The sequence below is a fragment of the Mirounga angustirostris genome, unplaced genomic scaffold, assembly GCF_029215605.1.
Source record: "Mirounga angustirostris isolate CCGP_5_RB_7025 unplaced genomic scaffold, mMirAng1.0.hap1 SCAF_2, whole genome shotgun sequence".
Taxonomy (NCBI): domain Eukaryota; kingdom Metazoa; phylum Chordata; class Mammalia; order Carnivora; family Phocidae; genus Mirounga; species Mirounga angustirostris.
This window is the reverse complement of record NW_026991710.1, coordinates 62,746,962-62,774,894: the sequence shown is the minus strand read 5'-3', so window position 1 is coordinate 62,774,894 and position 27,933 is coordinate 62,746,962. Positions and strand designations below refer to the sequence as shown.

Genomic DNA, 27,933 nt, shown 5'->3' with positions numbered 1-27,933 from the left:
ATCTGCAGCCGGAGCTGGTGGCTTCTTTGCGTGTACCCTCAAGGCTCACTTTCATTACATAATAATTAGCTTAAGTGGCTGGTAATTAGACCTATCTGTAGCTTCTAAGAGTAAAAGAAATGTGTCAGGGGTGGTCTCCAAAAGTATAAGGAAAACAAAACAGCCTTTGCTTCTGGTTCCTGCCTTGACAACCTCAGAAGAGGCTCCAAGTTCCCCAACAGTGAAGTTAATAGTCTCTGAAGGATCCATTTGGAGGCTGTCTTCCTTACCTGGTTACAAAACAGAGGTTGACACTGAGCTGTGAAGCACTGGGCGACCCCATTTCTACACACACATTTGGCACACCGACTCAAAGGCCAGTCTTCCCCATCCTGAAATACACGGCCTTCATAGGAACAAGGTTCTGGAAGGTCAGAAAAACAAGAATTACTTGGCGGACTGCACATCCTGATCCCAGGGCTGACTGCATGGGTGTGTGCCCAGTGTAGTCACACAGGGCCCTGTGGCTGGGGGTTTAAAACTCTGCAGTGTTCACATGGAGCTCTTTTGTTTGTTTTTTAAAAAGGGGGGGGATAGAGAAAGAGGGATGGGGAGGGGCAGAGAGAGAGGGAGAGAGAGAATCCTAAGCAGCCCCCACATCCAGCATGGAGCCCGAAGAGGGGCTTGATCTCACAACCCTGAGATCATGACCTGAGTTGAAATCAAGAGTTGGACGCTTAACTGACTCAGCCACCCAGGTGCCCCCATTATATGGAGCTCTTAATAACTTTCTCTCTGAGTTAGCTCATGCATGGTCCCACATCCTACACCTTCTTGCCTTCCTGAGATGGGTTTTCAGCCACTTGCTCCTAAACCCACACCCAGTTGATGTGGAGAACAAAGGCAAAAGAACCGTAGGAAAATAACAAATTTCTCTTGCAGCCCATTGACAAGTACTGAAGATAGGCAGGGTGACTTTCCTCCAGGAACTCAACTGCCTCGATGTTAATACTTTGCTAGAGGCAAAAGGCAATGTTAGCTTGACATTAGTCCAATCTCCAGGATTCTGTAAGTCTTTAACATACAAAAATCCCTTTGGAAACTTTATCTTTACGGCCCAAGATCTATGTTAGCAATCATCCTCCAAGCATATAGCCCACTGATACACATCTGAAGGATCTCATGACTAAGGTATTACTAGACAGTAATAAATGACCTTTTCCTAACAGCAGCTAGCCCTTCAAGGTCCTGGAAACCTTGCTTCCAAATTCCTTACAGACTTAGGCTATCCCGAACCCCCTCCCAACTTGAAAGTACATAATCAGTCACTCCTCAAGATCTCAGTGCTGCTTTCCTTTCACTCCTCAAGATCCCAGTGCAGGGTCCTTTCCTGTGCTTTACTAAAACTACCTTTTTTGCACTGAAGGTGTCTCAAGAATTCTTTCTTGACCATTCACTCTCAGACCCCAACATTTCACATCAGTGTGAACGCTGCCACCCTCCACCCACAGCGGGGACCTGGATGAGGGTGCTGGAGAGTGCATGAGCCCTAAGCACCAAGTAGCAGGATGGGGCCTGGGGTGCCTGTGGGATCTCCATCCACCTGGCAAGTATCCCCATATCTGAAGCAGCAGGACATTAAATAGCAAATTAAAAACATGAGAGTTGAGAAAAACCACAGAAGAAAAGAAGAGGCTGCCCCCTACCCACTGCCTTCTAAACAAGGGGCCCTGCATCTTCCTTTTGCACCTAGCAAATTATAAAGTTGGCCCTGGCTGATCCTCCAGTCTCTCCAGGCAAAATGCTTCCAATATGTCTCATGGAGGCCAAGGAGAAAGCCTCTTAAAGCACAAGAAAGGATCCCACAATCTCAGCCAGCCTACTCGCCACCCCCAAACTCTTGTTCAAGGATTTTTAGTTGTAGGGTTCTTTGGCCCAAAGCAGCTCTCAGTCCTCTTCTGGTGGGTGACATCTGAAATGCGTGAGGCAGGCATTGTTTTTTCACTGTTTCCTATGCATACTTTTTAATCCTTGTAATCCTTCTCCAGAGTAAAGGAATGCCAGGAATGGAATAACTGGAGATCAGAAAGAAACCAGGGTCTTTTTAAAGGAAAAGGCAGGGGCGCCTGGGTGGCTCAATTGGTTAAGCATCCAACTCTTGATTTCGGCTAAAGGCCTGATCTCAGGGTTGTGCAATCAAGACCAATGTTGGTGTCGGGCTCCATGCTGGATTGGAGCCTGCTTGAGATTCTCTCTCTTCCTCTGCCCCTCCCCCCACCTCTCTCCTCCCTCAAAATAATAAAAATAATTTAAAAATAAAATTACTTAATTAAAACAAATAAAAGGAACAGGCAAAAATAGAGTATAGCTTCCAGGTATTTTTTTTTTTAAGATTTTATTTATTTACTTATTTGACAGAAAGACACAGCGAGAGAGGGAACACAAGCATGGGGAGTGGGAGAGGGAGAAGCAGGCTTCCCGCCGAGCAGGGAGCCTGATGCAGGGCTCAATCCCAGGACCCTGGGATCATGACCTGAGCCAAAGGCAGACACTTAACAACTGAGCCACCCAGGTGCCCCAGCTTCCAGGCATTATTAAATAAAAGAAGAATTTTAGTCATTACATGTCAGGAGAGGATGTAATGCAGCAATGATGATAATTTGTATTTATCGTGAAGTATCTACTACTTAGTTATAAAAATGGAAGGGGACATATATCCCTAAAATGTAATAAAAGGAGTGGTTGGACCAAGCATGGGTTCCAAGGAAGGCCCTGGAAGTGTGCCCCTGGCTTGCTGAATGGGGCCATGGTTCATAGGCAGGCATAATCTCCACGGTGAACATGCCACCAAGACAAACGAAAGACCTGCTTCCTGCTCTGTGTGACTTGGAGAAAGATGTTATGTCATCTCAAAGACCAGCTGGCAGAATTAGTGCTAGTGATGCTACACAGAGAAGCGATTTGTTCATTCTGTCTCTGCCAAGAGGCAGGAGGAACTACCTTGGCCTTATGGAATCACATCAAAGAATCTTGTCCCTCCTCCCTTTTCTTCCTGGGAGCTGCAAATGCAGAGGGATGCATCGGGCCAGCACAAAATAAATAAATCAGAGACTTGCAGAATCCCAGATTTGGGACAGAGCTTAAAGATGTGTTCCAACCTCACTCTCCGCGACATTGCTTCTGCCAAGTGCAAGGCTCCAACTTGGTTCCCATAAGGAACAGAATTAAGGATCTTCGAGCCACACTTAGCAAGAAAGAGAAATGTTGGGATGTCAGCAGGCATACCTTAGAGGCAAAGAGGGTCTCTTTCTACAAGTTCATACTCACTCCCAGGGCCCACACACACTGGGCAGCAGGTGCCTTCAGGGATGAATTCCAGCTCGTGCTGTCCACACAACAGCGGTGGGCACGGCTGGGGGCTGCATCGGACTTCCCCACGGGTACAAGAACACACACTGCACACGGAGGCGGCCCACTCTGTCCCATGCTGGGGGTTAGAGGAAAAAAGAAAAAGAAGCTTATTGTCAGAATATAGCTTTCATTTGACTAAACAGAAACAAACCTCTAACACAAATCAAGGACGGTACTCAGGAGAGATGGAAGAAGGCTCCAGGCTTACAAGGTTAAGACCAGGGTTTACAATGTTCCAAGTCAGAGACCAATTAAAAAAACTGAGTTTTCTTTTCTTTTCTTTCTAGTAGCCTTAAGATTTATATTTGGAAATTTCAGAAAAACACAAAAAGAAAATAAAAAGTACCCCAACCCCAATCATTTAAAAAATGCTGTAAAGCCTAAAGTAAAATATACACACATATATGTATTTACTGGATTCTTTTTTTTTTTTTTTGAAGATTTTATTTATTTATTTGACAGAGAGAGAGAGACAGCGAGAGAGGGAACACAAGCAGGGCGAGTGGCAGAGGGAGAAGCAGGCTTCCCACGGACCAGGCAGCCGGATGCAGGGCTCGATCCCAGGATCCTGGGATCATGACCTGAGCTGAAGGCAGATGCTTAATGACTGAGCCACCCAGGCGCCCCTACTGGATTCTTTATAATGGTCATATTGTTTTCAATAGCTCTCACTCTGATCCCCTCCCTCCCTCCCTCTCTCTTTTTTTTTCTCTTTTCTTTTTCTCTTTCTTTCTGCCTTTACTTTTTACCCTGAGTAGTTCCCATATTCCTCTTTTCCTCTCCTTCCTCCCCATCTTACTCTCTCCTGTTCCAGTGATCTGGTCCTGGGGGAAAGTATGATAGCCAGCCAGTTCTCCCACAAACTGCAGCACCAACTCAGAGCCCATCTACACACACAGAATGTCGCTAATCCATCTCAGGCTGGCATACAACATTCCCAAAGCTAGCACTGTATCAGTGATCTAACAGATCCATGTTTTGAGTTACATGACTTACTGAGTACCAAAAATATTTAAATGAGCCATAAAATGTGATGCAGAGTAAGAGGGGGGTGAACCCTGAATGTAAAAAGCCTCAAATATGTTGACTACCTAGGAAAGTAGCTGTCAAAGTATGTTATGTTTTCAATGGCAGAATGGAATAATGGTGGCCTTTTACAAGATGCAGGGGGGAAATAAGCTTAATGAATGAAACTTTCCTCCTATAACATTTTCTTAAATACTGGAAACTGCTATCCTTTGCCTCTAAGTGTAGCATATGATGACAATTGATTCAGCCCAAATCATATATATATTTCTATTAAAAACATCACACATTCCAGGTGCTCAATCACCTAAATATAATCTGGCTATTACAACTGTGTGACTGAAAAGCGCAGAAAATAAATGTCCTCTTGCCTCTCCTCAAGCCAACATCCAGAGTAGTTATTCATCTCTCTCAAACACAAAAGAACTCTGTCCTACCTAAACAAGTCAGTACCCCTTTATTCTGCAAATTATAGCCAGGTTGCAAGCACGCCAAGTCTGACATTTTGGAATTACTAATAACCTGTACTATTATTATAATAATGGTAGTAATAGGTAGTCACAGTCATCCTTTTATTTGGGAACTGAGTCCTCACCTCACTATCACAAAGATTACTTTCTTCTAGCCAGACTTACTGAAGCACAAGAGAACAAAAATGCAAGTATGCAGAGTCAGATGAACTGAGGGTCTCCTTGGAGGCTCCCGTCTCAGCCCTCCCTGCCTTGGGAACCGTGAGTGAGTGACTTAATCTTTCTAAATCTCAGCTTCCTGGTCTGAAAAACTGAAATGGTAGGACAACACCCCCTTCACTGGGTTATTATAAGGATTAAATGAGGTAGTTTGTTAAAGAGTTGGGGGGGAGGTGGCAGGTAGAGGATGCTCAATCCTCTCTCTTCTTTCCACTGCATTGGGTTCATGGCCTTCCTCCTCCTTTTCGCACCTATGTGCCAACTGTGACTGTAGAAATGGACCTAATATCAAGGCCAAGTCCTCTACCACCAATTTTTACTTCTGCTATAATTAAATATAAAATTTCAAATTTAGCACAGCATATAAATGGGCAAGCCCACAACTTGCTAATAAACTGCTGACTAATAAAAGATAGGAAGCAATTGACCTTTATACTTTGAAAAGCCTAAGCATAAAAGCAAAGAAACTATAAGAGAAAAATTGATAGGTTCTAATGAGTTAAAATTTTAAAAGTCTCTCAAAAATACATTATACAGGGGCACCTGGGTGGCTCATTTGGTTAAGCGACTGCCTTCGGCTCAGATCATGATCCTGGAGTCCCAGGATCAAGTCCCGTGTTAGGCTCCCTGCTCAGCAGGGAGTCTGCTTCTCCCTCTGACCCTCCCCCCTCGCATGCTCTCTCTCTATCTCATTCTTTCTCAAATAAATAAATAAAATCTTTAAAAAAATAAATTTATACATAAAATTATATGGCAAATGACAAACCAATAAAAATTATAAATTATATTAATTAGAACTAAACTCTATTATATAAAAGCATTTACAAGCAATAAGAAAAAAACCCAGCATAAAAATAACAATAAGCTTATAGAATATTTAACATTATTAATTGCAAAGAAATATTAATTAAAGTAAAATTGGATAATACTTCTTAATATCAGATATAGGAAAGTTTTTAAAATTCATAGTGTTGGTGAAGCTGCAGTGGGGTGAGATTTTCTCCTTCACAAAGCCTTCCTTCACTACAGCACCTGGAATACTCAGCCACGTGGGGCCTACCCAAGGTAAGCATATTTGAAAAGAGGCTGCACTACCCATGATACTTCCACTGGATTTCTCATTAGACACAGACGACTTAAAACTGAATTTTAATGACTACAGGTGTCACAGCTTTAATACTCAAAATCTTCAGATGCTTTGACCTACTAATTTCACTTTTAAGAAGTTATCTGAAGAAAATGATCGATGATAACACAAAAAAAGTTTAAATACAAGGAATTCTATTTCGTTGTTCTTTATAGCAAGATTGGAAATATTTTCATGAAAATTAGAAGCTACCCAAATACCTAATAATAGGGAATCATGTTCTCCAAGGGTATGCCAGGGGACTATTCACAATATGTTATATTAAATAGTAAGACATAAACTGTACACGCAGTGTAATCACAATTCTGTCAGAACATAGATCTCAACCCACCTATCCATCTCCACTGCTACCCCCTCTCCAAAAAACTGAGAAAACAGTAATAGTGATTTTCATAGTTTGGGAATTACTAGTGATGTTTTTTCTGCTTGTACACTTTTTTATTTTTTGAATTTTCACCATAAACATATTTTTACTTTTGTCATCAGAAAGCAAATACTGAGACGAACCATGAGAGACGATGGACTCTGAAAAACAAACAGGGTTCTAGAGGGGAGGGGGGTGGGAGGATGGGTTAGCCTGGTGGTGGGTATTGAGGAGGGCACATTCTGCATGGAGCACTGGGTGTTGTGCACAAACAATGAATCATGGAACACTTCATCTAAAACTAATGTTGTAATGTATGGGGATTAACATAAGAATAAAAAAATTTAAAAAAAAAGAAAGCAAATACTGTTTAAAATATCAAATCAATCATTTATATGTCTTAAGTATAGTAAAATGTGAAGGTTGCATATAAAACAACTTGAAGTGAACTTCTTTATTCTACTTATTAAAAGTTAGGAGGTTGCTTCTAAGCATCTTGACATTTCACTTCATTAAAACGAGCTTGTTCTGTTGCTACTAAGAAACACTAACAGTTGTTTCTTAAACATTTGCAATCACACCACCTTTCAGACAGAGACCACAAAAATTAATTACAATAACAACCTGTCAATCACCAACATTTTTTTTCATCTGTAAAATGAGAGGGCTGTGTTGGTTAATCTCTTTGGTATCTTCAAGCTCTCTAATGATGTGAATCTATTATGTAACTCAAGAGACATAAAATGAGGCAGGAGATTCTCCCTTCACAATAAGCTTGAAAATTATGGGAATAGCAACAAACACTTGGTAGGGAGTCTCCAATGCTTGATGTCAAAGCCACAGAAGATGATCAGATGGTGATCCAAAGTGCACAGAGTGATGGAGACAAATTGCTCCCACCTCTCTCTTGGGAAAGAAGTCAATAAGTCCCCCATGATGCTGCTCTCAGAAGAGGAAGGCTAGAGATCAAGGGGTAAGGGGTTTGGCACATGCTGATATATATATATTATATAATTTTAATATAATAGTAATAATTATATATATATATAATATATGTAATTTCCTAGTGTTTTCTATACCCATTTACAAAAGCCTTGTTTTTTATAAACACTTTAGCGGCAAAGAGACCTTTGTAAAGTCAAGGAATAATAGATCCACAAAGTAATGCTCCCAGACCTGGTTTTAGCTGTGTCATCTTAACCTCATTAATACCTTTAGAAAAGATGAGATTTTGACATGGAACAAAAGCACATTCTACAGACAACATCTTAAATATATTCTTCTGCATAGCCAACTAACAAGTCCGCCTGGCTGTTGACATAAGTCCAAAGGAAAGACAAGGTCATAAAGTATTTGCCTGGCTTGCTGACGGAACAATAAAATAATTTTTCTTCATATTATTTGTTCCTGTTATGAAGTTATAGATCCAGAATACTAACTATCTGGGAATGTTCAGTGCATATTATAATTACATTCTCTACTTTGAAGAGAACAAGGCTGTGAAATTCAATAGTCATTTCTTCCTTCACACACATAAATTAGTACTCCTTTTAGCCTCCCAGACAGGCAGAGAGAGTTGATCTCTCCCTCTGAGCTCCTCTATTCAATCGGATGTGGGCACGAGGGCATTACCACTTGCCACTTTCTTTTTCTGGGAATCTTCAAGCACTATCTTCTCAGACCTGACATTATCTGGTGATGGGATTAAATTAGTAAAAAGGAAAAGAAAGGGGATTGATGGTCCTTTTCCCAAGCTAATTTGTGGGGCAAAGAACAGGGAAAAGCATTCCAGCACTCTTTTAGGAAAACATATTTCAGGCTTGTCTCCCTGAATGTTTGGCAAGGCTGGGCAGCAATCCAAACACTAATTTGAAGGGATAGCTTTGGGGAGGTCATGGATGAAATAGTCCCCCAAGTGCTGGCTGTAATAAGCCCAAATAAGACTCTCAAATAACCTGGAGTCAGCCAAAAGGCTCAAGTGTTTTCCTCACTCCAGGGAAGATGTCGGGACTTGTCTTGACTTGTTAGAACGCCAGTTGTGTAAAATGTTGTCGACCCTGCAAGCAAAGGCGGTCCTGTGGTGAGGCGAGGCCAATTCATTAAAGAGTGGACTCCTCAAGCTGCCCGTGCTGGACTCATCCTTGACTTTCCTTTGCTTCGACCCTATTCTCTCTGGAGATAGTCTCACTTCAACTAATCTGCCTTCTCCCCGCCACACACTCACTCTATGCTAAAGCCTCTTGGAAAGCCCTCTCTTAGCAGAAAGCTTTCACCTTGGATCACCAATCTAAAGTTCTTAAAACACCAGGCTATTTTGTAGCTACAGAGAGAGAGTCTCCATGACCTGCCCTATGGTTGGCAAGCCAGAGGCTAAAGACAAGATTACTGCTGTTCAGTGAGAGAGGAAAAGTGCTCTGGATGGCTTCCCAAGCAAGCCAAAAGGCGCAAAAAAAAAAACCCACAAAAAAAAAAAAACAAAAAACAAACCCTCCAAGATTCAGAGAAAACCCTAGAGATACAAGAGACAAGGTGAGATTCACAGCAAACCCAGAAAAGTATTTAAACTATGCAAGAAAACAAATAAGATTAAGAAGGCTTTGGAAAGAATCTAGGGAAAGTGAAAAAAGTAAGAGAGGAAGGAAGGGCAGGAAGACAAGAAATGCGATCATTTTGACTTTAAGACTAAAATTAGATTTTTTGTCTTGACTTAAAAAAAAATCATTCTTCTATCTCTATTTGAAGAAGTAGACCATTAGAGAATTTTTCCTTCAAAATATAGTTCCTGAAATTCAGCCTTTTTCTTACTTACACCAAGTACCAGAAATATAACATTTTCTGAGGAGTACATTTTGAAAGTTGCATATGGGAAACAGACACATGGTTATGTTCTTACACAGTTTAGAGCTTCCCATGTGATGTACTACAGCAGAATGGGGCGGGGGAGGTGGTGGGAAAAAGGAGGGCTTTCCAAACTCTTCCAGAAAAAGCTGGAGGCCAAGCAGATTTCATTTCTTAACTAATGCATCAGCAGACCTGTGGTCCTAGAACTACTCAGCTACATAGGTCATTGGTCAACGGCCAACATGCCATTGGAACAAGGACGTAGATAAGTTGGAGAAGGGATTTGCTCACTGTGTGAATCCTCCAGTCATCGATGTTTACTGAGCGCCTACTCTGGGAAACGTTCAGTGCTAAGTGATTGGTTAGGTGGGAGGCAAGGAAGATCACTACAAAGATGCAGAAAATACTGTCAATGTTCTCAAGCGTCTTAAGGCAAGATAAGAAGATTGCACATGTACACAAATAATAACACAAGAGGACAAATGATGAATGTCATTAGAGTGCAAAGATTTATCGAATTTGGATTTTCCATGTCCCTAGGATTCCACTTGCTTGAGATGTCTGATTGTCTCTTCACCTTATTTTGGATCCTATGTGTTCCTTCATCTGAGAGATGCAGCTTGGTGCTTCTGACTTTAAACCACATCCCTATTCAAGTCCTTATGACCTGGCATTACTTCTGTCACCAATGTGCTCTACAGCACTTCCCATTTCACAGGAGATCCTCTTCGGTGGCATGTGAAGTTCACACCACTCTTCATGACACAGACTGAATTGAGCAGCAAAGGGTGATATGTGGTCTGAAGACATTCCTAACATAGATTCTGCTTGGGTGTCTTTCAGTAACACATTGTGCAGAACTGAAAAAGTGGCTTCCTCAGGTAATTAGGAGACAGCGGCTCAAGGGAGATGATCCTGTCCTACAGGGAAAGTACGCTATGCTCACCAAGTTTTAGGGACACACACTGAATAGCAGCCTAGAGTGGGCATATCAAATCCTGCTAACTTGAATGGGCAGAGGCACTAACTTGGGGAGAGTTTTGTATCAGGTGGAAGATGAGGATTAAAGCAAAGAGCCTCTTTCCACCACATTTAACTTCATCTACTGCCTCAGGGTAACATTGAGGTATAAGCAAAGATGAACTGTATCCATTCCATTTTCATAGTTCCTGTTATAAACCTTGCAATGGTACTTTTAAATCAGTACTTAATGTCTTTAAATGAATCCTAAAGGATCTGGAATGAGAAAGTATAATCAAGGAACTTTAGGATCGATTTCTAAGACCGTGGTTCTAAATGGGGGTAGATGAACATTTGGCCTCTTAAGGGAAATTTGGCCAGGCCTACAGACATTTCTGGTTGTCAGGACTTAGGAGTGCTACCAGGATCTAGTGGGTAGAGATCAGGGATGTTCCTAAATATCCTACCATGCATAGGACAGCCCCCACAACAAAGCCTAACATGTCAATAGTGCTTAAGTGTAGAAACTCCACCCTAATGGAAAGAGCGCTGAATTAGGAGTAAGAAGGCCAGGGTTCTAGGCCAGGTTATACCATTTATTAGTAATACGACATTGGGTGAGTACCTTAAGCTCTTTTCAATTCAATGTTTTCATCTTCGATACAGGAGTAATAATAGTTGCTCTATTCACTCAGGGTTGTCTGTAACCATCAAATGAAAAAAAATGTATGTGGTACACACAGATAAGGTGGTTCCTGATTATTCAGCATCAGACTGCTTCAACATCAACATTCTCAAACTACTCTTTATACAGACACAAATTCAATCTACAAATATTTATGTAGGGCCTATGGAATAAGTAGACCTGTTTAAATCTTATTCAAGAAACCCAAATGCCCATGGAAAGTCAAATGAGCTTCAGATCCTCCATGGCCCAGACAAAGAAAAGAAAACCTCTCTTGCCAACACAAGTTCAGCACTCAGTTTTCCCTTGTCAATGATATACAGGCATAGAATCAACCATAGGTCAGAAAACACTTACCGCATAGATTTTCTTTTCATGATGGCAAGATCCGGGAGTCCTCAACACACACTCAGGGCAGCACTGGTTGGCAGCTATCTGAAGCACTTCTCCCTGAGCATTTAAAAACAGCTCAGTGTAAAACGGCAGCAGCAAACGCACTCACAAGGGCTCACCGGACCCCAAGTCATCTCAGATTCACTAAATTTCATGAGTCTCCTTGGGTGACAACAGACAGGATAAACCAAATAAACTGACAAAAAAGATTCTCTATGTCAAGATGAGCTTCTCTCAAAGTTAAAATGAACCCCCTTGTGAAAGTAATTTCCTTGAAAATTGTCTACACCTTTTCACATGTAATGAAGTGGAGAATTTTATTCACTAGCATTGCTCCATCGGAGTGCCACACAAGAAAAGAAGTTAGGGTAAAAGAAGGGCTGTATCTTCCCGAAAGGGGTTGTTTCCTTCTCTGAGAAGAGAAGACTTGGGATCAGGGGGTGGGGGGTGGGCTGGCCACAGAGCTGGCAGGTCTTCTAGCTATCCTATGTAGGCCTGATGCAGCCAGCATGGGGAAGCTCAAGTTCTGATGTTTGCTTTTACTGGACAGAGTAGCAAGGCACACGGGGCAGGGGGTACTGAAGGACAAAGCTAGGAGAGGAAACAGCATTGTTGTGGAGGTATCACGTGTACTGTGGGGAGCCGGGTAGAATTCCTGGGCTCCAATAAAGATCTACATTGTTTTTCAGGTCATCTGTAATTCCAATAGTGTTTCCTATCAAGATGTGATACTATCAAGGGAATGGGCTACCACATGATACCCAGTATTTACTGGTAAGTTGTCAGGTTAACCAGCCATCCATTTGCCACTGTGAAGAATCCGTCTATCCAAGGGTTATTAAAACTGTGGAGCAAAGAGCATCTGTTTGTCTTTGGGGCCCAGTGATCCTCTGACTCATCTTGCTTCTCCCCTTAGGTATCTCAGCATTTCGACATGTCTTAAAGATGTGACAGAATGGGCAATGAGTGATTTTGACCAAAAATGGTTAGAGAGCCTGCATTAACCAGGGAATCATGGCTTGTCCACAGAATAAAAGTCTACAAAGAATTCATCCAGTAGAATGGAAAAAAAAAAAGTGTGTTTGTGTCTGTGTGTGTGTGTGTGTATTAATGCTTCTTTGATATTTGGGGCTGCTTCCATTTAAAAAAAATTGTACCTACAAGGGAATTCTAATTTTATATAACTATATCCATAAAAGTAAGTGAGAAATGGGACTAAGATTTTACCACTGTTCATCCACTAAACAGATAAATACAATTTTACCTAGCAACAGTGATCACCAAATTCTTCCAATTTGTTTGATGAAAGACAAAACATACAATATGGGGTTTTATAAAATTCTTCATACTATGCAACATTAATGACTTTTCAGAAAAGTGCCCTCTGAACCCAAGAGGAAACTAGACTTCTTTACAGTGAAATGTAAAAACCACATTAGCCTCATTTGCATTAAGAATTTCACACAGAAAATGAGATCATCCAAGCTGTTTATATTCTAATGTGGAAGCAGGGAGAAAGGGAGAAAGGCAGGTAGAATGGAAGACTTCAAGAAATATTTTATGCCCCCAAATTAGTTTTGTTTTCTATAAAAACTGATTTTCAGATTTGGCCCTCAAAACTCATTTCGTAAATATAATATTCTTTATTTGTGAGTGGCAGTGGAAGGGTCCCCAACTTGAGTCTAACTATTGAACTTGTGGTAGAACATCAAAGAGGTGATTGGGACTAAAGGAAGAGCAAAGCATTTTGCATGTGGGAGCTTAGAGAAGGAGACGAAGTTCTTGCTTTCTAACCATGTGACCTTGCATAGCCTTGTGAGCTGTGGGCTACCTGGAACACATAAGCCTAGGCCTATGGGGAACAGTGGGAAGTAACCATATGGGCAAGAGATAACAATGAAGATTGCTAAGCTTGCTAGGCAAGATTACTTGCCCAGGATCTAGAAAAACTAACAAAAATAATTATGAGGATCATTTGGTAATTATAGCTAACACTTAACTGGGTACTTAGAATAGCTAGGTACTCTTCTAAGCCTATACATGTATGTGCATATACATACACATATTTGTGTGTATGTATACATGTGTATATATATAAATATGTGTGTATATATGTATTATACCTATGCAGCTAATAATAGTATTTACCAAATTAAGTTGTGACATTATATTATGTGTAACCTAATTAGGCAAATACTATTATTAGCTGCATTGATGTCTGCAGCCGAAATCACACCATGTAATACAGTGTTCCTTTGCATGGCATTGTCCTCTATACATATATATTCTCCATAAATCCTGAAGAGAGGATTGGTCCTCACAGGGCTGGGTTAAATAATCAAGGTTCTAAATACCTCTGTTCTGTTTTTCTCTGTCTCTGTCTCTGTCTCTCTCTCTGTTTCTGTTTAACTAGCTCTCTAGCTAGCTATTCTAGATAGATATAGGAAATGGATATAGAATCTATTATATATGGATAGGATGAATAGATAGATGATAAATGATGATTGATAGATAGATAGATAGATAGATAGATAGATGATAGATAGAAATATGTTAGAATTGCCATTGACAATAGGTTATTTCCAGTCAATCCATGAGTAAAACAAATTGTAAAAGGGCTTTTAAACATCTTTAAAAGATGAGAGTAACAAAGTCATTAATTATAATAATAGGGTACAATGGTGATTCATTAACCTGTGCCAAAAACTAATGTAAGTATACCACAGCAGATCTGAATAACAATACATACTACTGAGAAACCCAAAGGAAAATTTAAAGGCAACATGGTAGAGTAGGAGTTACATTGGGTCATGAGCCAGGGACTAAGGTTTTGTCATGGCTGAGTCACTTACTAGCTCTGTGTTTCTGAGCAAGTGACTAAACCCCTAAAAGTCTGTTTCTTTGTCTATAAAATTTGAAAGTCTGTCTAAATGAATTCCAGAGGCCTCTAGTAGTTTTAACTACTGTTAAATGATCTGTTTCATTACTTAAAATAAAGAACCCAAGTGTTCTGTGATCCACTTACAGATCTTGGAGTTAGAAGTTTCTTATGGTTGGATCATCTGGTACAACCCTCTCATTTTACCCCTAAGGAGCCTCCTTAGAGTTCACAGTCTACGATTATGGCATTCTTATTACTATCACTCACCAATTTGCTGATCACTCCTTCATAGTCACTCACTAAAGATTTGGCCCCTGGGTCTCAGTTTCTTTTCTACACTATGTCTAGACATCATTCTAGACAACTTCAATGTCCATGAAAGTGACATTCTATCCTTGTACATTCTGAACCACCTCAATTCATACAATCTTTCTCTCCACTTCACTTAAATTCCGCATGGTCATGGTCAACCCTGGGACCTACCTATACTCCAAATTATTCTATACTAGAAATCTTCAACTCTCTGAATCTGAACCTTCTGGCCTTTAGTTCTCTCTAATCCTCACTCCTCCTCATATCACATCCTTCAGGAAGCTCCTTGAACACTTTTTTCCCTTGTAGTCATTCAGCCAGCTGGTCTCATATTCCTATTCATGTTAGCCTTAATGCTCAATACTTCCTGTATATCTATTCTTTCTTGCCATTAATATGGCAAAATCCCAATCCTGGATCTATTCCACAATTTGTCTTTTCTTCCCTTATACTTGGCTAGGAAACATTGCTTAGAAAATCATCCCATCATGTAGCTTGGTACCCTCACAGGTTCCTGATCTCCTGCTTCCATGGGTCCTTAACACCATTCACAAATGCTTTCCCTTAACCTTGGTCATTTCCCTTTCTCCCCTCAGTGACCGCTCCTAACATTCACTCTCTTTCAGTTCCCAACTGAACCTCAAAGTCTTCACAAAGTAAGATTAGATCTCTTTAGATATGAACTACTTCAGTATCCTGTCCCTTTTCTTACTTACAAATTTAACTATTTCTGTATCTACCCATGGCTCTTTCTCTCCACTTTTAGAAAAAGAGGATCCAAGCTCTGGATCTCACATGCTCTGTTCCCTAAAAACCACTCCTTCTAATTTATTCATTCTGTCTCTGTCTGTCCTCCCTACTCCACCTCCCATATCCTCAGCTTCTCTCTCTCTTCTAGGTCATCCTCCTTTTCCTCCTAGCATGATCATGTTTCTTTTATGCTAATATAAAAAAACCCCTCCCTTCTCTTATTTGGTCATTCTGCAAATATTGACTAAGCGTCATACACTGTGCTGTTTGATGGGCTGCAATAGTGAAGAAGACAAGGTTTTTGCTCTCAAGAAGCTAAGAGTCTGGAGGAGGAAGCAGACAAATAAATAGGCATTTGCAGTCTGGTCAAAGGCTATAATAAGGGTAAGCACAAAGCACCGTGGCAACACATAGGAGGGTTCAATGGTTGGGGATAGGAGGTTCAAAGAAACTTTACAGATGTACTGATGTCTGCCTAATGCCCCATTTCTCTCCTATTCTCAGCAGAGCTCCCTGAAAGAGTAGCCTTTACTTGGCTTCCTGTCCCCACTTTCCATTCATTCCTCAAACCTCTACAATACAGATTGCTCTCCCACCACTCCACTGACACCAACTTCAGGGTGGCCTGTGATCAACACTGTTGATACAAACTCCTTCTGGAAACTCTCTACTCTCCTGGCTACCATAATATTTCTCTCTTCTCTGATCACTTCTTACCTCTTACCTCTCTGACCATGCCTCTTCAATTTTCCTAAGTTCCCTCTCTTATGTTCACCTCCTTGTAAATGACTATGTTCCCCAAATTGCATCCTTGATCTAATACTCTTTCTTCACAAAAGCTCTTTAGATGACCTCATTAATTCTAAAGGTTTATGCTACTGACTGTATGTTAATAATACTCATATAATATTTCCTACCTTGTTTTCTCCTCTGAGCTTTAGATTCATATATTGGCTGCCTTTTTGACATGCCCACCTGGCTCCTCCATGGACACTTCACATGTAATGTTCCCTAAAGTGTAATCATCATGTTCTTCCCAGATGGAATGCTTTTCCTCATTATCCTATATTTCCAATATCAGTTGGTGGCTCAGATAACCAACGAGTCATCAAACCATAAACTTGGGAATCATCTTTCCTTTTCCTTTCCCTCACCCTCCTAACTTCATATGTTTCTGCTGATTTATCCCCTAAGTGTTCGTTAGCCTGCCCTTTCCTCTTGAGCCCTATGCTACTGGTGCTCTGATTTAGGTGCTCATCCCCACATCTGGATTATTCTCACAAACTCTAAATTGATCCCTGCATTTCTAATATTATGCATTATCTTAGAAAAACCAAAGAGATCTTTCTAAAAGAAAAGCTGACCATTCTACCCATATGCCTGAAATCTTCATTAGTGTTCTATCATCTTCAAAATAAAATCCCAAGCTCCATAGTACAGCATAGTACAAGGCTTTCCATACCTTGAACTTACCAACCGTCTAGGCTTATCTCTCATTCATTCATTCAATTCGTCAAAAAAAAAAATTTACTGAGTACATGCTCAGGTGCTATATACAGTGAATAAAAGAGACAGTAAACAAGAAATATCAGTAAAATATATAGTATGTCTGATATTAGTGTCAAGAAGAAAGATAAAGCATGGAGGAGGGATAGGAAATGTGTGGTGGGGCAGGGATTTACAATTTTAAATAGAATGGTGTTTGGGCAAGATTTAAAGGAAGTAAAGGATCAAGCCACGTATATCATCTGTACTGGAGAAAAAACAATTTCAGTGGGAAAAGCAGGGTGCAAAGGCCATAATGGCAGAAATGTGTCCGGCATCTCCAGGGAACACCAAGCAGACTTGGTGTCTGAAGCAGAATGAGCAAGGGAAAGAACAGTAGATTAATTACAGGGGGTACAATAGTACTTTAAGAGGACATTGTGAGCAATTACTCTGAGTGAGAAGGCATTGGAAGCCATTGGAGGAGTTTAAGGAGAGAACCAACATGATTGGACTTAAATTTTAATAGGATCACCCTGACTGCTATATCAAGATTACAATGAAAAAGGCAAGTACAGAAACAGTAAAACAAGTTAAAAGGCTACAGTGAGAATATAGACAAAAAATGATAATAGGTGTGACAAGACTTAAAAGCAGGGAGATTGCATTTGGGACTTAAGATTTTATGAAGGAAGAGCTGGGTGTTTGCTAATGCACTGGACGTGGGATGTGGGAGAGAGTTGGGGGTCAAGGATGATGCTAAGCATTCTGGCCTGAGCAACTGGGAGAAAGGAGTTGCCATTTACTGAGATGAGAAAAAGTAGAAAAACAAATGAGGAAGGGACAACGTCATGTTTGGTATAGAACAAGGGTCAGAAACTTACTTTCTGTAAAGGGCAAGATAATAAATATTTTAGCCTTTGGGGGCCACATTTGGTCTACATCACAATTATGCAACTTTGTCCTTGTAATGTAAAAGCAGCCACAGACAACACATAAACAAATGAGTATGGCTGTGTTTCAAGAAAACTTTATTTATGGACACTAAAACTTAATTTCACACAATTTTTATATCAGGAAATATTGTTCTGTCTTTTTCTAACCCTTTAAAAACAGAAAAACTATTCTTTGTTCATAGGCCATACAAAAACAAGTGGCAGGCCAGATCTAGTCTGCTGACCTCTGGTGTAGAACACATTTAGTTTCCAGCAACACAATCGATATCTTTCTAACACTTAATGCAAGGCTTCTTATTCTTACATGATACCACAGTTATTCACATGAAGTGGAGGAGGGTATGTCTTCACGGCCCTTATATGAGCAACTCAGATTCTGACATGAATTACTCAGCAAGCTAAGTAGAGATCTTTTAGGATTATTTGCTCCATAAAATAGGAAGCCCCACAATATACAACAAAATATTATTAAATTTACCAACATTGGATGTACACACAGCTTCTGAGAAATATACCCATGAAGAAATGGAGGGCTACACTGAAAGGTATACAGAAACTTCTTCACTCCAATGCTAAAAACAAACAGAAACTTATTAGCACTAGATGGCATAAAGCCTCAAGATTATTATGGGGGGAGGGAGAAAACTAGAAAAATAAACTGTGCTTGTGAAATTGACCAAATGCTTTTTAAAGAAAATAATTTAGTCTTCTCCAGAAAGTTTCAAATGTTCAAATTTGAAGCTTAAGCTGTTTTTTTTTTAATAGATTCACTTTAAAAAGAAAAGAGTCAGCAACTGGAAAAAATATTCTAACAGAATTAGATGTATAGTCAGAAAAAAACTGAAAATTTTCAACAAAGGGGAAAGGAAGAAATATCCATCATATACTTGGTCCACCAGGAGCTTTCTGGAGTCAAAGCCTCTTCCATGTTCTGAGGGAGCTCAATGGCAGGGCAATAATACAGTCAGTGGCAGAACAAATAACGGTTTTAGAAAATTATCTTTAAGAAGTCAACACTGACTTTCAATCCATTCAATGGCTTGTAAATGTCGTGGTGCGTATCAGTCGCTTTAGCATCTGTCAGCCCCGGGGAAACCTCTGGGCAGTAGTTTATTAACTGCATAATCGTGGGTAAATTGCTTGAAATCTCCAGGCTTCATTTCCTCATCTGTAAAGTGGGGAGCAAGATACCTACACCCCATAATATTAAGTGGGGTAACATTTATAAACCTTTAACTGAGCACCTGGTCCAGAGTAAATTCTCAATAAACAGAAATTAAGATATTCTTAAATGTTATATGTTAAAATTCTCTCCTGCATTTCATAAGGCTTCCAATTAGAGACTGGGATAAATGTCAGAACCAGATGACTAAAAAGATGCAAAAACCCTAACCTGCTCTGACTTTACCAGTACATTTAGGATATAATTAGGATGCTATACCTTCTCAAAGGCACACTGAGGGTTTCTGCAAACAGCAGGTTTGCAGATAACGATGTTGCCATGGCAACGGCAGTTCTGGCATGAATCAGGCTTCCAAGTTGTGGCATCCTGCAAGGAAGCATAAGCTCTGAGTTAAAAACTGATCAGTCAAGGTAGGAGCCCAGAGAAGCAGCACCATCGACAGCCCCACAGTCTGAACAATTAAAAGGCAAAGGAAAGTCACAGGTACACACAGTGCTTGCTGGGCACTGATTAAACCCCGAGAGGCAATAAAAGCTGTATAATCCATTTCACCACAGTCAGCCCACGTAGCCAAAAACAAGGGCACCACAGCAGAGAGCTGTCAATACCCAGAGTAAAAACCATTGATTGGCCTGAAACCTCAGGAGGACAAGCTGCTCCCTGACTTGAAGTTTCTCTTTGCTGTTAAGTAACAGAAACCATTGGAGCATGTTTAAAGGAAAATGACACTTGCACTAGCAGTAACCAGCATCCTAAAAGCAGCATTTACCACTAGTTAATATCAGCACCTTAGACTTCCCTTTATAGCTCTTGCATACTGCCTACTGTAATGCTCATAGAAACAAGGACTTGAGTAAGAATTTCAATATTTTTAAGGTGGATCAACCAACTTATTGAGTGGCTGTGATCTGTCCAGCTGTATGCTAAACATATTGGGGTACAAACGAAGTGTGCATATGAGCACTATCCTTCCGACTCTCAAACATTATTATGGATCATGAACATGAGGGCCTTTGACTTGAACTGGGATGAACTGGAATTTCCCCACAAAAAAGCAGAAACCAAGTGTGACAGTTAATGTTGTCAACTTGTCTAGGCTATGGGTCCTGGCTGTTTGGTCAAACACCGGCCTATACATTGCTGTGAAGATAGTCTGTAGATGTAATTAACATTTACAATCAGTTGATTAAAGTAAAGGAGATTACACTGGATGACATGATGAGCCTCATCCAATCAGTTGAAGGTCTTTAAAGCAAAAATTGAGGTTTCTTGGAGAGAAAGGAATTCAGCCTCAAGACTATTACATTCTGCCTGAATTCCAGGCTACCAGCCTGCCCTACAAATTTCAAAATTTCAGACTTGCAAGTGCAACTTTAACTTTTGCCTAAATTTCCAGCCTGCTGGCCTGCCTTACAGATTTTGGACTTGCCAGTCCCCACAACTGCATGAGCCAATCCCTTAAAATAAATCTCTTTATATATATATATATATATATATATATATACACACACACACACACACACACGCACGCACGCATATATATAAAGATACCCATATGTCTCCTTTTGGTTCTGTTTCTCTGGAGGACCATGTCTGACATACCAACACTAGTACAGACTAACATGGATGTGCACAACATTCCCAAGCACAAATGGAGACATCCTTTCAGACCGAGAAATGTTAAATGTATAACCTCTTAGGGAAGGTGCTTCAAATCCAAAGTCGCTTGAGAAACACAAAATATATCTAAGGTGAGATTACATTCCCAGTGGCTAATTCACAAAAACTCTGAGTCAAAGCAAATGAGTACTAGGAATACCTCTGAATTTCCTTCTTTCTTTCTTTTATTGTTATAGCACATTCCTCTGAAATTGGCAATAGTGTGTGTGCCATCTACAGTCTCCTCTTAAGCGAAAGAGCGATGACAAGTAGGTGAAGAAAAACAAATTTCACTCCCAAGCACGGGGTAATATATGTTCCCTGCTGATTTCAAGAACACAATATCAGTTTCAGGATACAGATTAAATAAAAATGACAACTTCATGAAGCCAGCAGCTACCATTTATTATTATCTTCGGCTGACCTCTGCGTGACTCTTGGAGCAGGAAGCACTGATAGGGGAGGCATTTGTGGTACTAGAGGAGAGTGGCCTAGTTGGCTTTCCTGAACTCTGCCATCCTTCTAGAGGGCTGGGCCCAGCAGAGAGGGAAGTAATTGCACATCAATTCTCTGCAAGGCACTTACATGCACAACTCTACAGAGCTGCACTAATTATGACTATTCCCATTTTACAGATGAAGAAACAAGATGCGGGAGGTTGAGCAATCTGCTCAAGTATACAAAGCCTCTAAGAGACCTGAATGGTCAGGCTCTGGAGCCAGGCTGCCTGGGCTTGAATCCTGGTGTCACCATTCAGAATGGTGAGTCCATTATCAAGTTAAGGTACCTGTGCCCTGGGTTTCTCACCTGTAAAGTAGGGATATGATAAAGTACTTAACTCACAGGCTTGTTGAAAGGATCAAATGAGATGATGTGTTTAAAGAGATCTGAATGGTGCCTGGAACTTACTAAGAGCTAATTAAGCGTAATTTATTTTTAATCCAAATGCTTTCTAAGATGTCACAGTCATTTAGCAAGCATCTCCTAAACATTTCCTTTTCTCAGAATGAAAAGAGTTCCATAAGTACCTGACTTCCTCATCTTCCCACTCCAGCCTACACACGTAAAACAGAGTGGAATTACTAGTTCATTAGGACCCTAGCACTGAAAGGATTTACGACGTTGCAGCAGGGAAGAATGAATCCACAGATTGCATTGTCAACACACCTGAGTAATTGGAAGCTCTGTCTCACTGAGCTGACATAACCAGGCCACCATGTCTCCCTTTCACTTGGACACAGGATGGCCATACCAGCTTCACACACTCACTATGGCTCTCAGCACAGTCACCTTCACTCTCTCCAGGTGTGGCATTCTTACACCAGGGGTCAACTTCTCCACATACCAATTTTTGTCTTAGTGACCCCAGACTCCAAAACAGTCCATGATATTTGTTAGGAGCTTTCAATCACTGGACTTGGCTTACTGAACTCTAAACAGGATCTTCTAAAAACATGGAATCATATTTTACTTTCACTCATAGCAGTATAATTTTTCTTTATGTTAATTCAAAGTTAGGTTTATCTGGGCCCAAGAGGCCCTCCTGAATTTGTTTACATATTTGTCTTCCACCAGACCATGACTCTTTAAAGAAGGAGGTCTCGTTTTATTCCTCTCTATGTATCCCCTTCATCGAGCATGGTTCCTGAGTGTTGGCTGAATTAATGAACAACCCTGAGAGACTGCTAACCCTCAAGAAAATATCCATCCAATGAGGAATTCTTAATCTCAGGAGAAACAAACTGAGGGTGCTGGAGTGGTGGGGGTGGGAGGGATGGGGTGGCTGGGTGATAGACATTGGGAGGGTATGTGCTGTGGTGAGCGCTGTGAATTGTGTAAGACTGTTGAATCACAGACCTGTACCTCTGAAACAAATAACACATTATATGTTAAAAAAAAAAAAAAAAAAAAAACAGAAGAAGATAGTAGGAAGGGAAAAATGAAGGGGGGAGCAATTCAGAGGGGAGACGAACCATGAGAGACTATGGACTCTGAGAAACAAACTGAGGGTTCTAGAGGGTAGGGGGTGGGGGGATGGGTTAGCCTGGTGATGGGTATTAAAGAGGGCATGTACTGAATGGAGGACAGGGTGTTATACGCAAACAATGAATCATGGAACACTACATCTAAAACTAATGATGTAATGTATGGGGATTAACATAATAAAAGAAAAAAAATATCCATCCAGGCAAAATGAGATATCCCAGTTAGGATGCAAGATCTTGATAAAAACAATGTCTAAGTGACAGCACTACAAAATCTCCATAATGTTGAAGGTTATTACTTCACTGGAATCAAACTGTGTTTGAAAAAAATTCTTCAACTGGCCATCGGACTTGTCAAAAACTTCCTTATATTGATGTCCTTATAGAGTAAGTAATTTATGGCTAATTTTAAATAAAATGAGCCCTTTACCAAGGCCTGGATAGATGGCCATATATTTTTCAGGTCTAAAACTTTACGAATCAATTTCTATGATTCCATAAAATTGCTTTATGAAGGTGGGACTACTAGAGTTCCTCAATAGCTAAAACTTTGGATAAAGCCATAAAGTCGAAAGAAATAACATTGTAAAGTAAGTTTTACAGATCTTCCATGTTACTATTGCAATTCTGTTGCTTTACAATCCTCTCTTCCAATCTAATACACTTTGCAAAAGAAAGTCTTAAAATAGTTTTTCCCTAGAATATAGATTAAAGGATTAGATTATGACAAACCTAAAAAGCAATCAAAATATGATCTGTTAATACAGCTTTTAATATTTTTGATAATATGTGTGAATCAAATGTTCTTGCAGGTAATATAGTGCCTCCATCTCCAAATATCTTAAAGTAATAGCCAAGTAATTCAAGGAAAAAAACCTTATTTCACTTGGTTAAGTATTTATTGAACATTTGATTAGTGTTAAAAATAAACAATGATTGGGCGCCTGGGTGGCTCAGTCGTTAAGCGTCTGCCTTCAGCTCAGGTCATGATCCCAGGGTCCTGGGATCGAGTCCCACATCGGGCTCCCTGCTCAGCGGGCAGCCTGCTTCTCCCTCTCCCACTCCCCCTGTTTGTGTTCCTGCTCTCGCTGTCTCTCTCTCTCTGTCAAATAAATAAATAAAATCTTTAAAAAAATAAATAAATAAATAAACAATGATTATATCCCTCACTCAAATTTCTGGGGGGAAATTATTTACAGTATTCTATAAGAGCAGTATCAACTCTGTCAACATAAATTTTCTTCAATTTGAATGGTATAATAACCCTACTTCAATTATTGATTCCTCTCATTTTAAATTCTCTTGGTTTCTTACAACAAAAATGAGAAAAAAGAAATAAAGCTCACCCAAAACTGTGCTTCCAAGTTACAAAATAATATGCAGAATATAATGCCATTTTTATAATAAAAACATATTTATGTACATGGAAACAAAGTATTGAATTACATAAACCAGTAAGTGAAAGATGGTCATTCCTGGGTATGGATTGTAGGTAATTTTTTTTTTGTTTTTTCCTTTATCCTTATCCACAGTTTCTATTTTTTTCAATAACAAAAATGTAACTTCATAATTTCTTATAGCATATTAAAATTTTCTAGAAAAGCTGGACCAGTATAATCGGCATGTGTATTTATTCATTTGCTCAATGAAACATATTTCTTTAAGTGAAGTGTTTTCACAAAAATCTCAGCTTCTCAAAGCCATCTTTAGGTGACTCAGTGCTGAGATACGGAGCTGATGAGAACCTTCCAGGTAGGGAGATGCAGGCTAGGACCCCTGGCTTCCCTGGATATGGCAACAGCTGTGGGCAGCTTGGGCATCAGGTCCCTGTGTACTTGTATCCTGGAAGACAGCACAACACTCTCCTTTTTTGAGTTTGTTTTCCTAATTGTGATGGATCTTCTTGGCATCAAGAATTACTGATTCTTCTGTCCTTATGTTAAGCTTTGGTTGACCCCAAGCTTCCTTGAGTCAAATGGGAGGACCCAGCTGAAGACTGTGTGATCACAGATCAGTTTGGGGATCTGTTTGGGGCTGACAAATGAGAGCTGTTGGAAGCACCTTCAAGAAGAGGGTGCTAGAAGTCTCTTTAAACACCATCTGGGGAACATAACTTGTAATTTAGAGCAAGCCAGGCTCTGAAGTGGGGGTCCAGAATGCAGATGGGCTTCAGGATAGGATTGTCATAGCTTGATGGCATCTGGTCATGCTTCTCTACTGCTTAAAAAGTCCAAGTGACAACTTATTTCTCTCTCTAACTTCATTTTCTACCCTTTCCCACAAACCTTTTTTACCTGGCCCTAGCTATACTGGTTTTCTTTGCTGTTCCTGGAACTACCAAGTATGTTCCCAGCTCAGGGCCTTAAAATGTGCCATTCTCTCTGTTTGGGGTGCTCTTCCCCCAAACATCACCATGGCTTATTCTTTCATTTCATTCAAGCGGCTGTTCAAACACCACCTCTTCAGACAGTATTTTGCATCTATCTATTCCTTTACATGGTTTTCTTCCTAGGAGTCACCACTTAACATTATATTATACCATTGTTTACGAATGGTCTTTCTCTTTCCCATTAGAACATAGCCCTAAGGGCACCCGGGTGGCTCAGTCGTGTCTGCCTTTGGCTCTGGTCATGATCCCGGGGTCCTGGGATCAAGCCCCACATCAGGCTCCCTGCTCAGCTGGAAGTCTGCTTCTCCCTTTCCCACCCCACCCCCCCCCCAGCTTGTGTTCCCTCTCTCACTGTGTCTCTCTATCAAATAAATAAAATCTTCAAAAAAAAAAAAAAACATAGCCCTATAAGAGCAGGAATTTTGTTTTGTTCACTGCTGTGTCCCTAATGTCTAGAATTTGCACATACTAGGTGAAACTTATGTGACCTTTAAAAATAGAGCTACCATACAACCCAGCAATTGCACTACTGGGTATTTACCCCAAAGATACAAATGTAGGGATCTGAAGGGGTACGTGCACCCTGATGTTTATAGCAGCAATGTCCACAATAGCCAAACAATGGAAAGAGCCAAGATGTCCATCGACAGATGAATGGATAAAGAAGATGTGGTATATATATACAATGCAATATTATGCAGCCATCAAAAGGAATGAAATCTTGCCATTTGCAATGATGTGGATGGAACGTGGTATTATGCTGAGCAAAATAAGTCAATCAGAGAAAGACATGTATCATATGATCTCACTGATATGAGGAATTCTTAATCTCAGGAAACAAACTGAGGGTTGCTGGAGTGGTGGGGTGGGAAGGATGGGGTGATAGACATTGGGAAGGGTATGTGCTATGGTGAGCGCTGTGAACTGTGTAAGACTGTTGAATCACCTGTACCTCTGAAACAAATAATATATTATATGTTAAAAAAAAAAGAAGAAGATAGCAGGAAGGGAAAAATGAAAGTGGGGAAATCGGAGGGGGAGACGAACCATGAGAGACTATAGACTCTGAGAAACAAACTGAGGCACGTACTGAATGGAGCACTGGGTGTTATACGCAAACAATGAATCGAACACTACATCAAAAACTAATGATGTAATGTATGGTGATTAACATAACATAATAAAATTTAAAAAATAATAATAAAATAAAAGAATAAAAAAATATATAAGGTACAAGAACAACAACAACAACAAAATGCTGTGTCTCTTTTCCTGCTGACCATAGGTAAATAGAATCTGGGCTTTGGAGTTACACTAGCATGGGGGAAGTGGAGTTAAATCAAACTACCTACCAAATATGTAGCAGTGAGCCATTTATTTAAACTTCTTGAGTTATTCCTAAACCTTCATGCACCGAGTAAGATTTTTAAAAATTAATTGTGTTCCCTACTTGTCCTTCAAAGCAAGAAAGGGCCACAATATTCAACTGGGTCTCATATCTTCATTTCTGGAGGTTTATTTTTCTGACAAGTCTGGTCTTCAGAAAAGATAATCTATAAAAAAGGGTTCTTTGACCCAGCTCCAGTTCAGGCACGGAAATAATGTTCTTGTTTGTCAAAGAACCATAAAGAAACAAATCAATAACTTTCATAAGGTTATTTTAGAGTTCAATTCTTTTCCCCACGTGCCCTTCCTCAGACAGCTTAGATAAACAATACCTTTTTCATTCAGTCTCATTGTAAAGTTCACATAAAGCTCCTCATCCGGCCCCAAATAAAAAAGAGCAGAGGATATTTATTGTTAAGAAAAGACAGGAGTCCTTATATTTACATTAAATTCTCTCCTTTCAGGAGGGGCAAATGCAAGTTAATGCCAAATAAGAGAGAAAATGGCAGACCACTTCCTGTTTGAGACCAATTTCAAAAGCTTGCTCCATATAAGGCCCCCTCATGGAATTTCTTGTTTTCCACACCAAAGACCTAAGTAGTTTCCCACTTCAGCATCCTGGAGTGACTAGCCTGTACCTGATCTCCCCGTCCTGCTGTCTTAAAATGATAAACCCGAAGGCACCAGCTATTAGAATATCAGCTTGGATACAGAAACAACAGCATGAATCACAGATGAAAAGATAGCTGCTACATATAACTGAAAATGTCTTTGTTCAGCTGGCTGACAAGAGACGCTGAAAGCAAGGCAAGTTAACATCTAGTTCTTGTACATGTGTCTCCTTAGGATGGTGTGGTAGCACAGTGGGGGCAGGGAAGGAAAGGGACCAAGCTCCTGCCACATGCCAGTACTTCTGCAGGTCCCCCATATACATGCCAGCCCACTGCTCCTCCCAGCATCTTGGGAACAAAGCTTTATTTTATAAATGCATTCATGAAAGCATTTATTTTATAAATGAAGGAATAAGGTGTGGAAAGACTAAAGGAGTAAGGTGTGGAAGACTGAAGGAATTGTCTAGAGCACATCTAGTAATGAGAAGATCTGAATTCAAACCCATCCTTTCCTTCCATGCCACACTATTGTCATATGATATCTGTAACAATGAATGCCTTCTATTGTACAGCAGTTTTACCAGGTCAAATCACGTTCCACTCTCTCACTTTACAAGCCAAGATGAGGCACGTGAGGGCAGTACTGCAAATTTCAGAGGAAAGGACTGTGAGGTTAAGTGACTTACCTGCCTAAAATGTTCCCCATGCCTGCAAAGCACACTCCTACCTCCTCCATTTTTGACGGGGGAGGGGCAGAGGGAGAGAGAAAATTTTAAGCAGGTTCCATGCCCAGCATCGAGCCAACACTGGGCTCAATCTCACAACCCTGAGATCATGACCT

The 27,933-nt window shown here is 40.3% G+C and overlaps 1 protein-coding gene across 5 annotated transcripts in view; it reads right to left on the bottom strand.

Moving 5' to 3' along the window:
- Positions 1 to 27,933, bottom strand: part of FRAS1 (Fraser extracellular matrix complex subunit 1) — a 420,408-nt gene that overhangs the window by 241,742 nt on the left and 150,733 nt on the right. For all 5 annotated transcript variants that reach the window (XM_064584673.1, XM_064584674.1, XM_064584670.1 and 2 more), the window contains exons 3-6: positions 19,321 to 19,428; positions 11,460 to 11,552; positions 3,307 to 3,466; positions 270 to 403 (exon numbers count right to left, since the gene is read on the bottom strand). In XM_064584673.1, the coding sequence (XP_064440743.1) occupies positions 270 to 403; positions 3,307 to 3,466; positions 11,460 to 11,552; positions 19,321 to 19,428 (495 nt within the window). The remainder of the gene's footprint in view (positions 1 to 269; positions 404 to 3,306; positions 3,467 to 11,459; positions 11,553 to 19,320; positions 19,429 to 27,933) is intronic.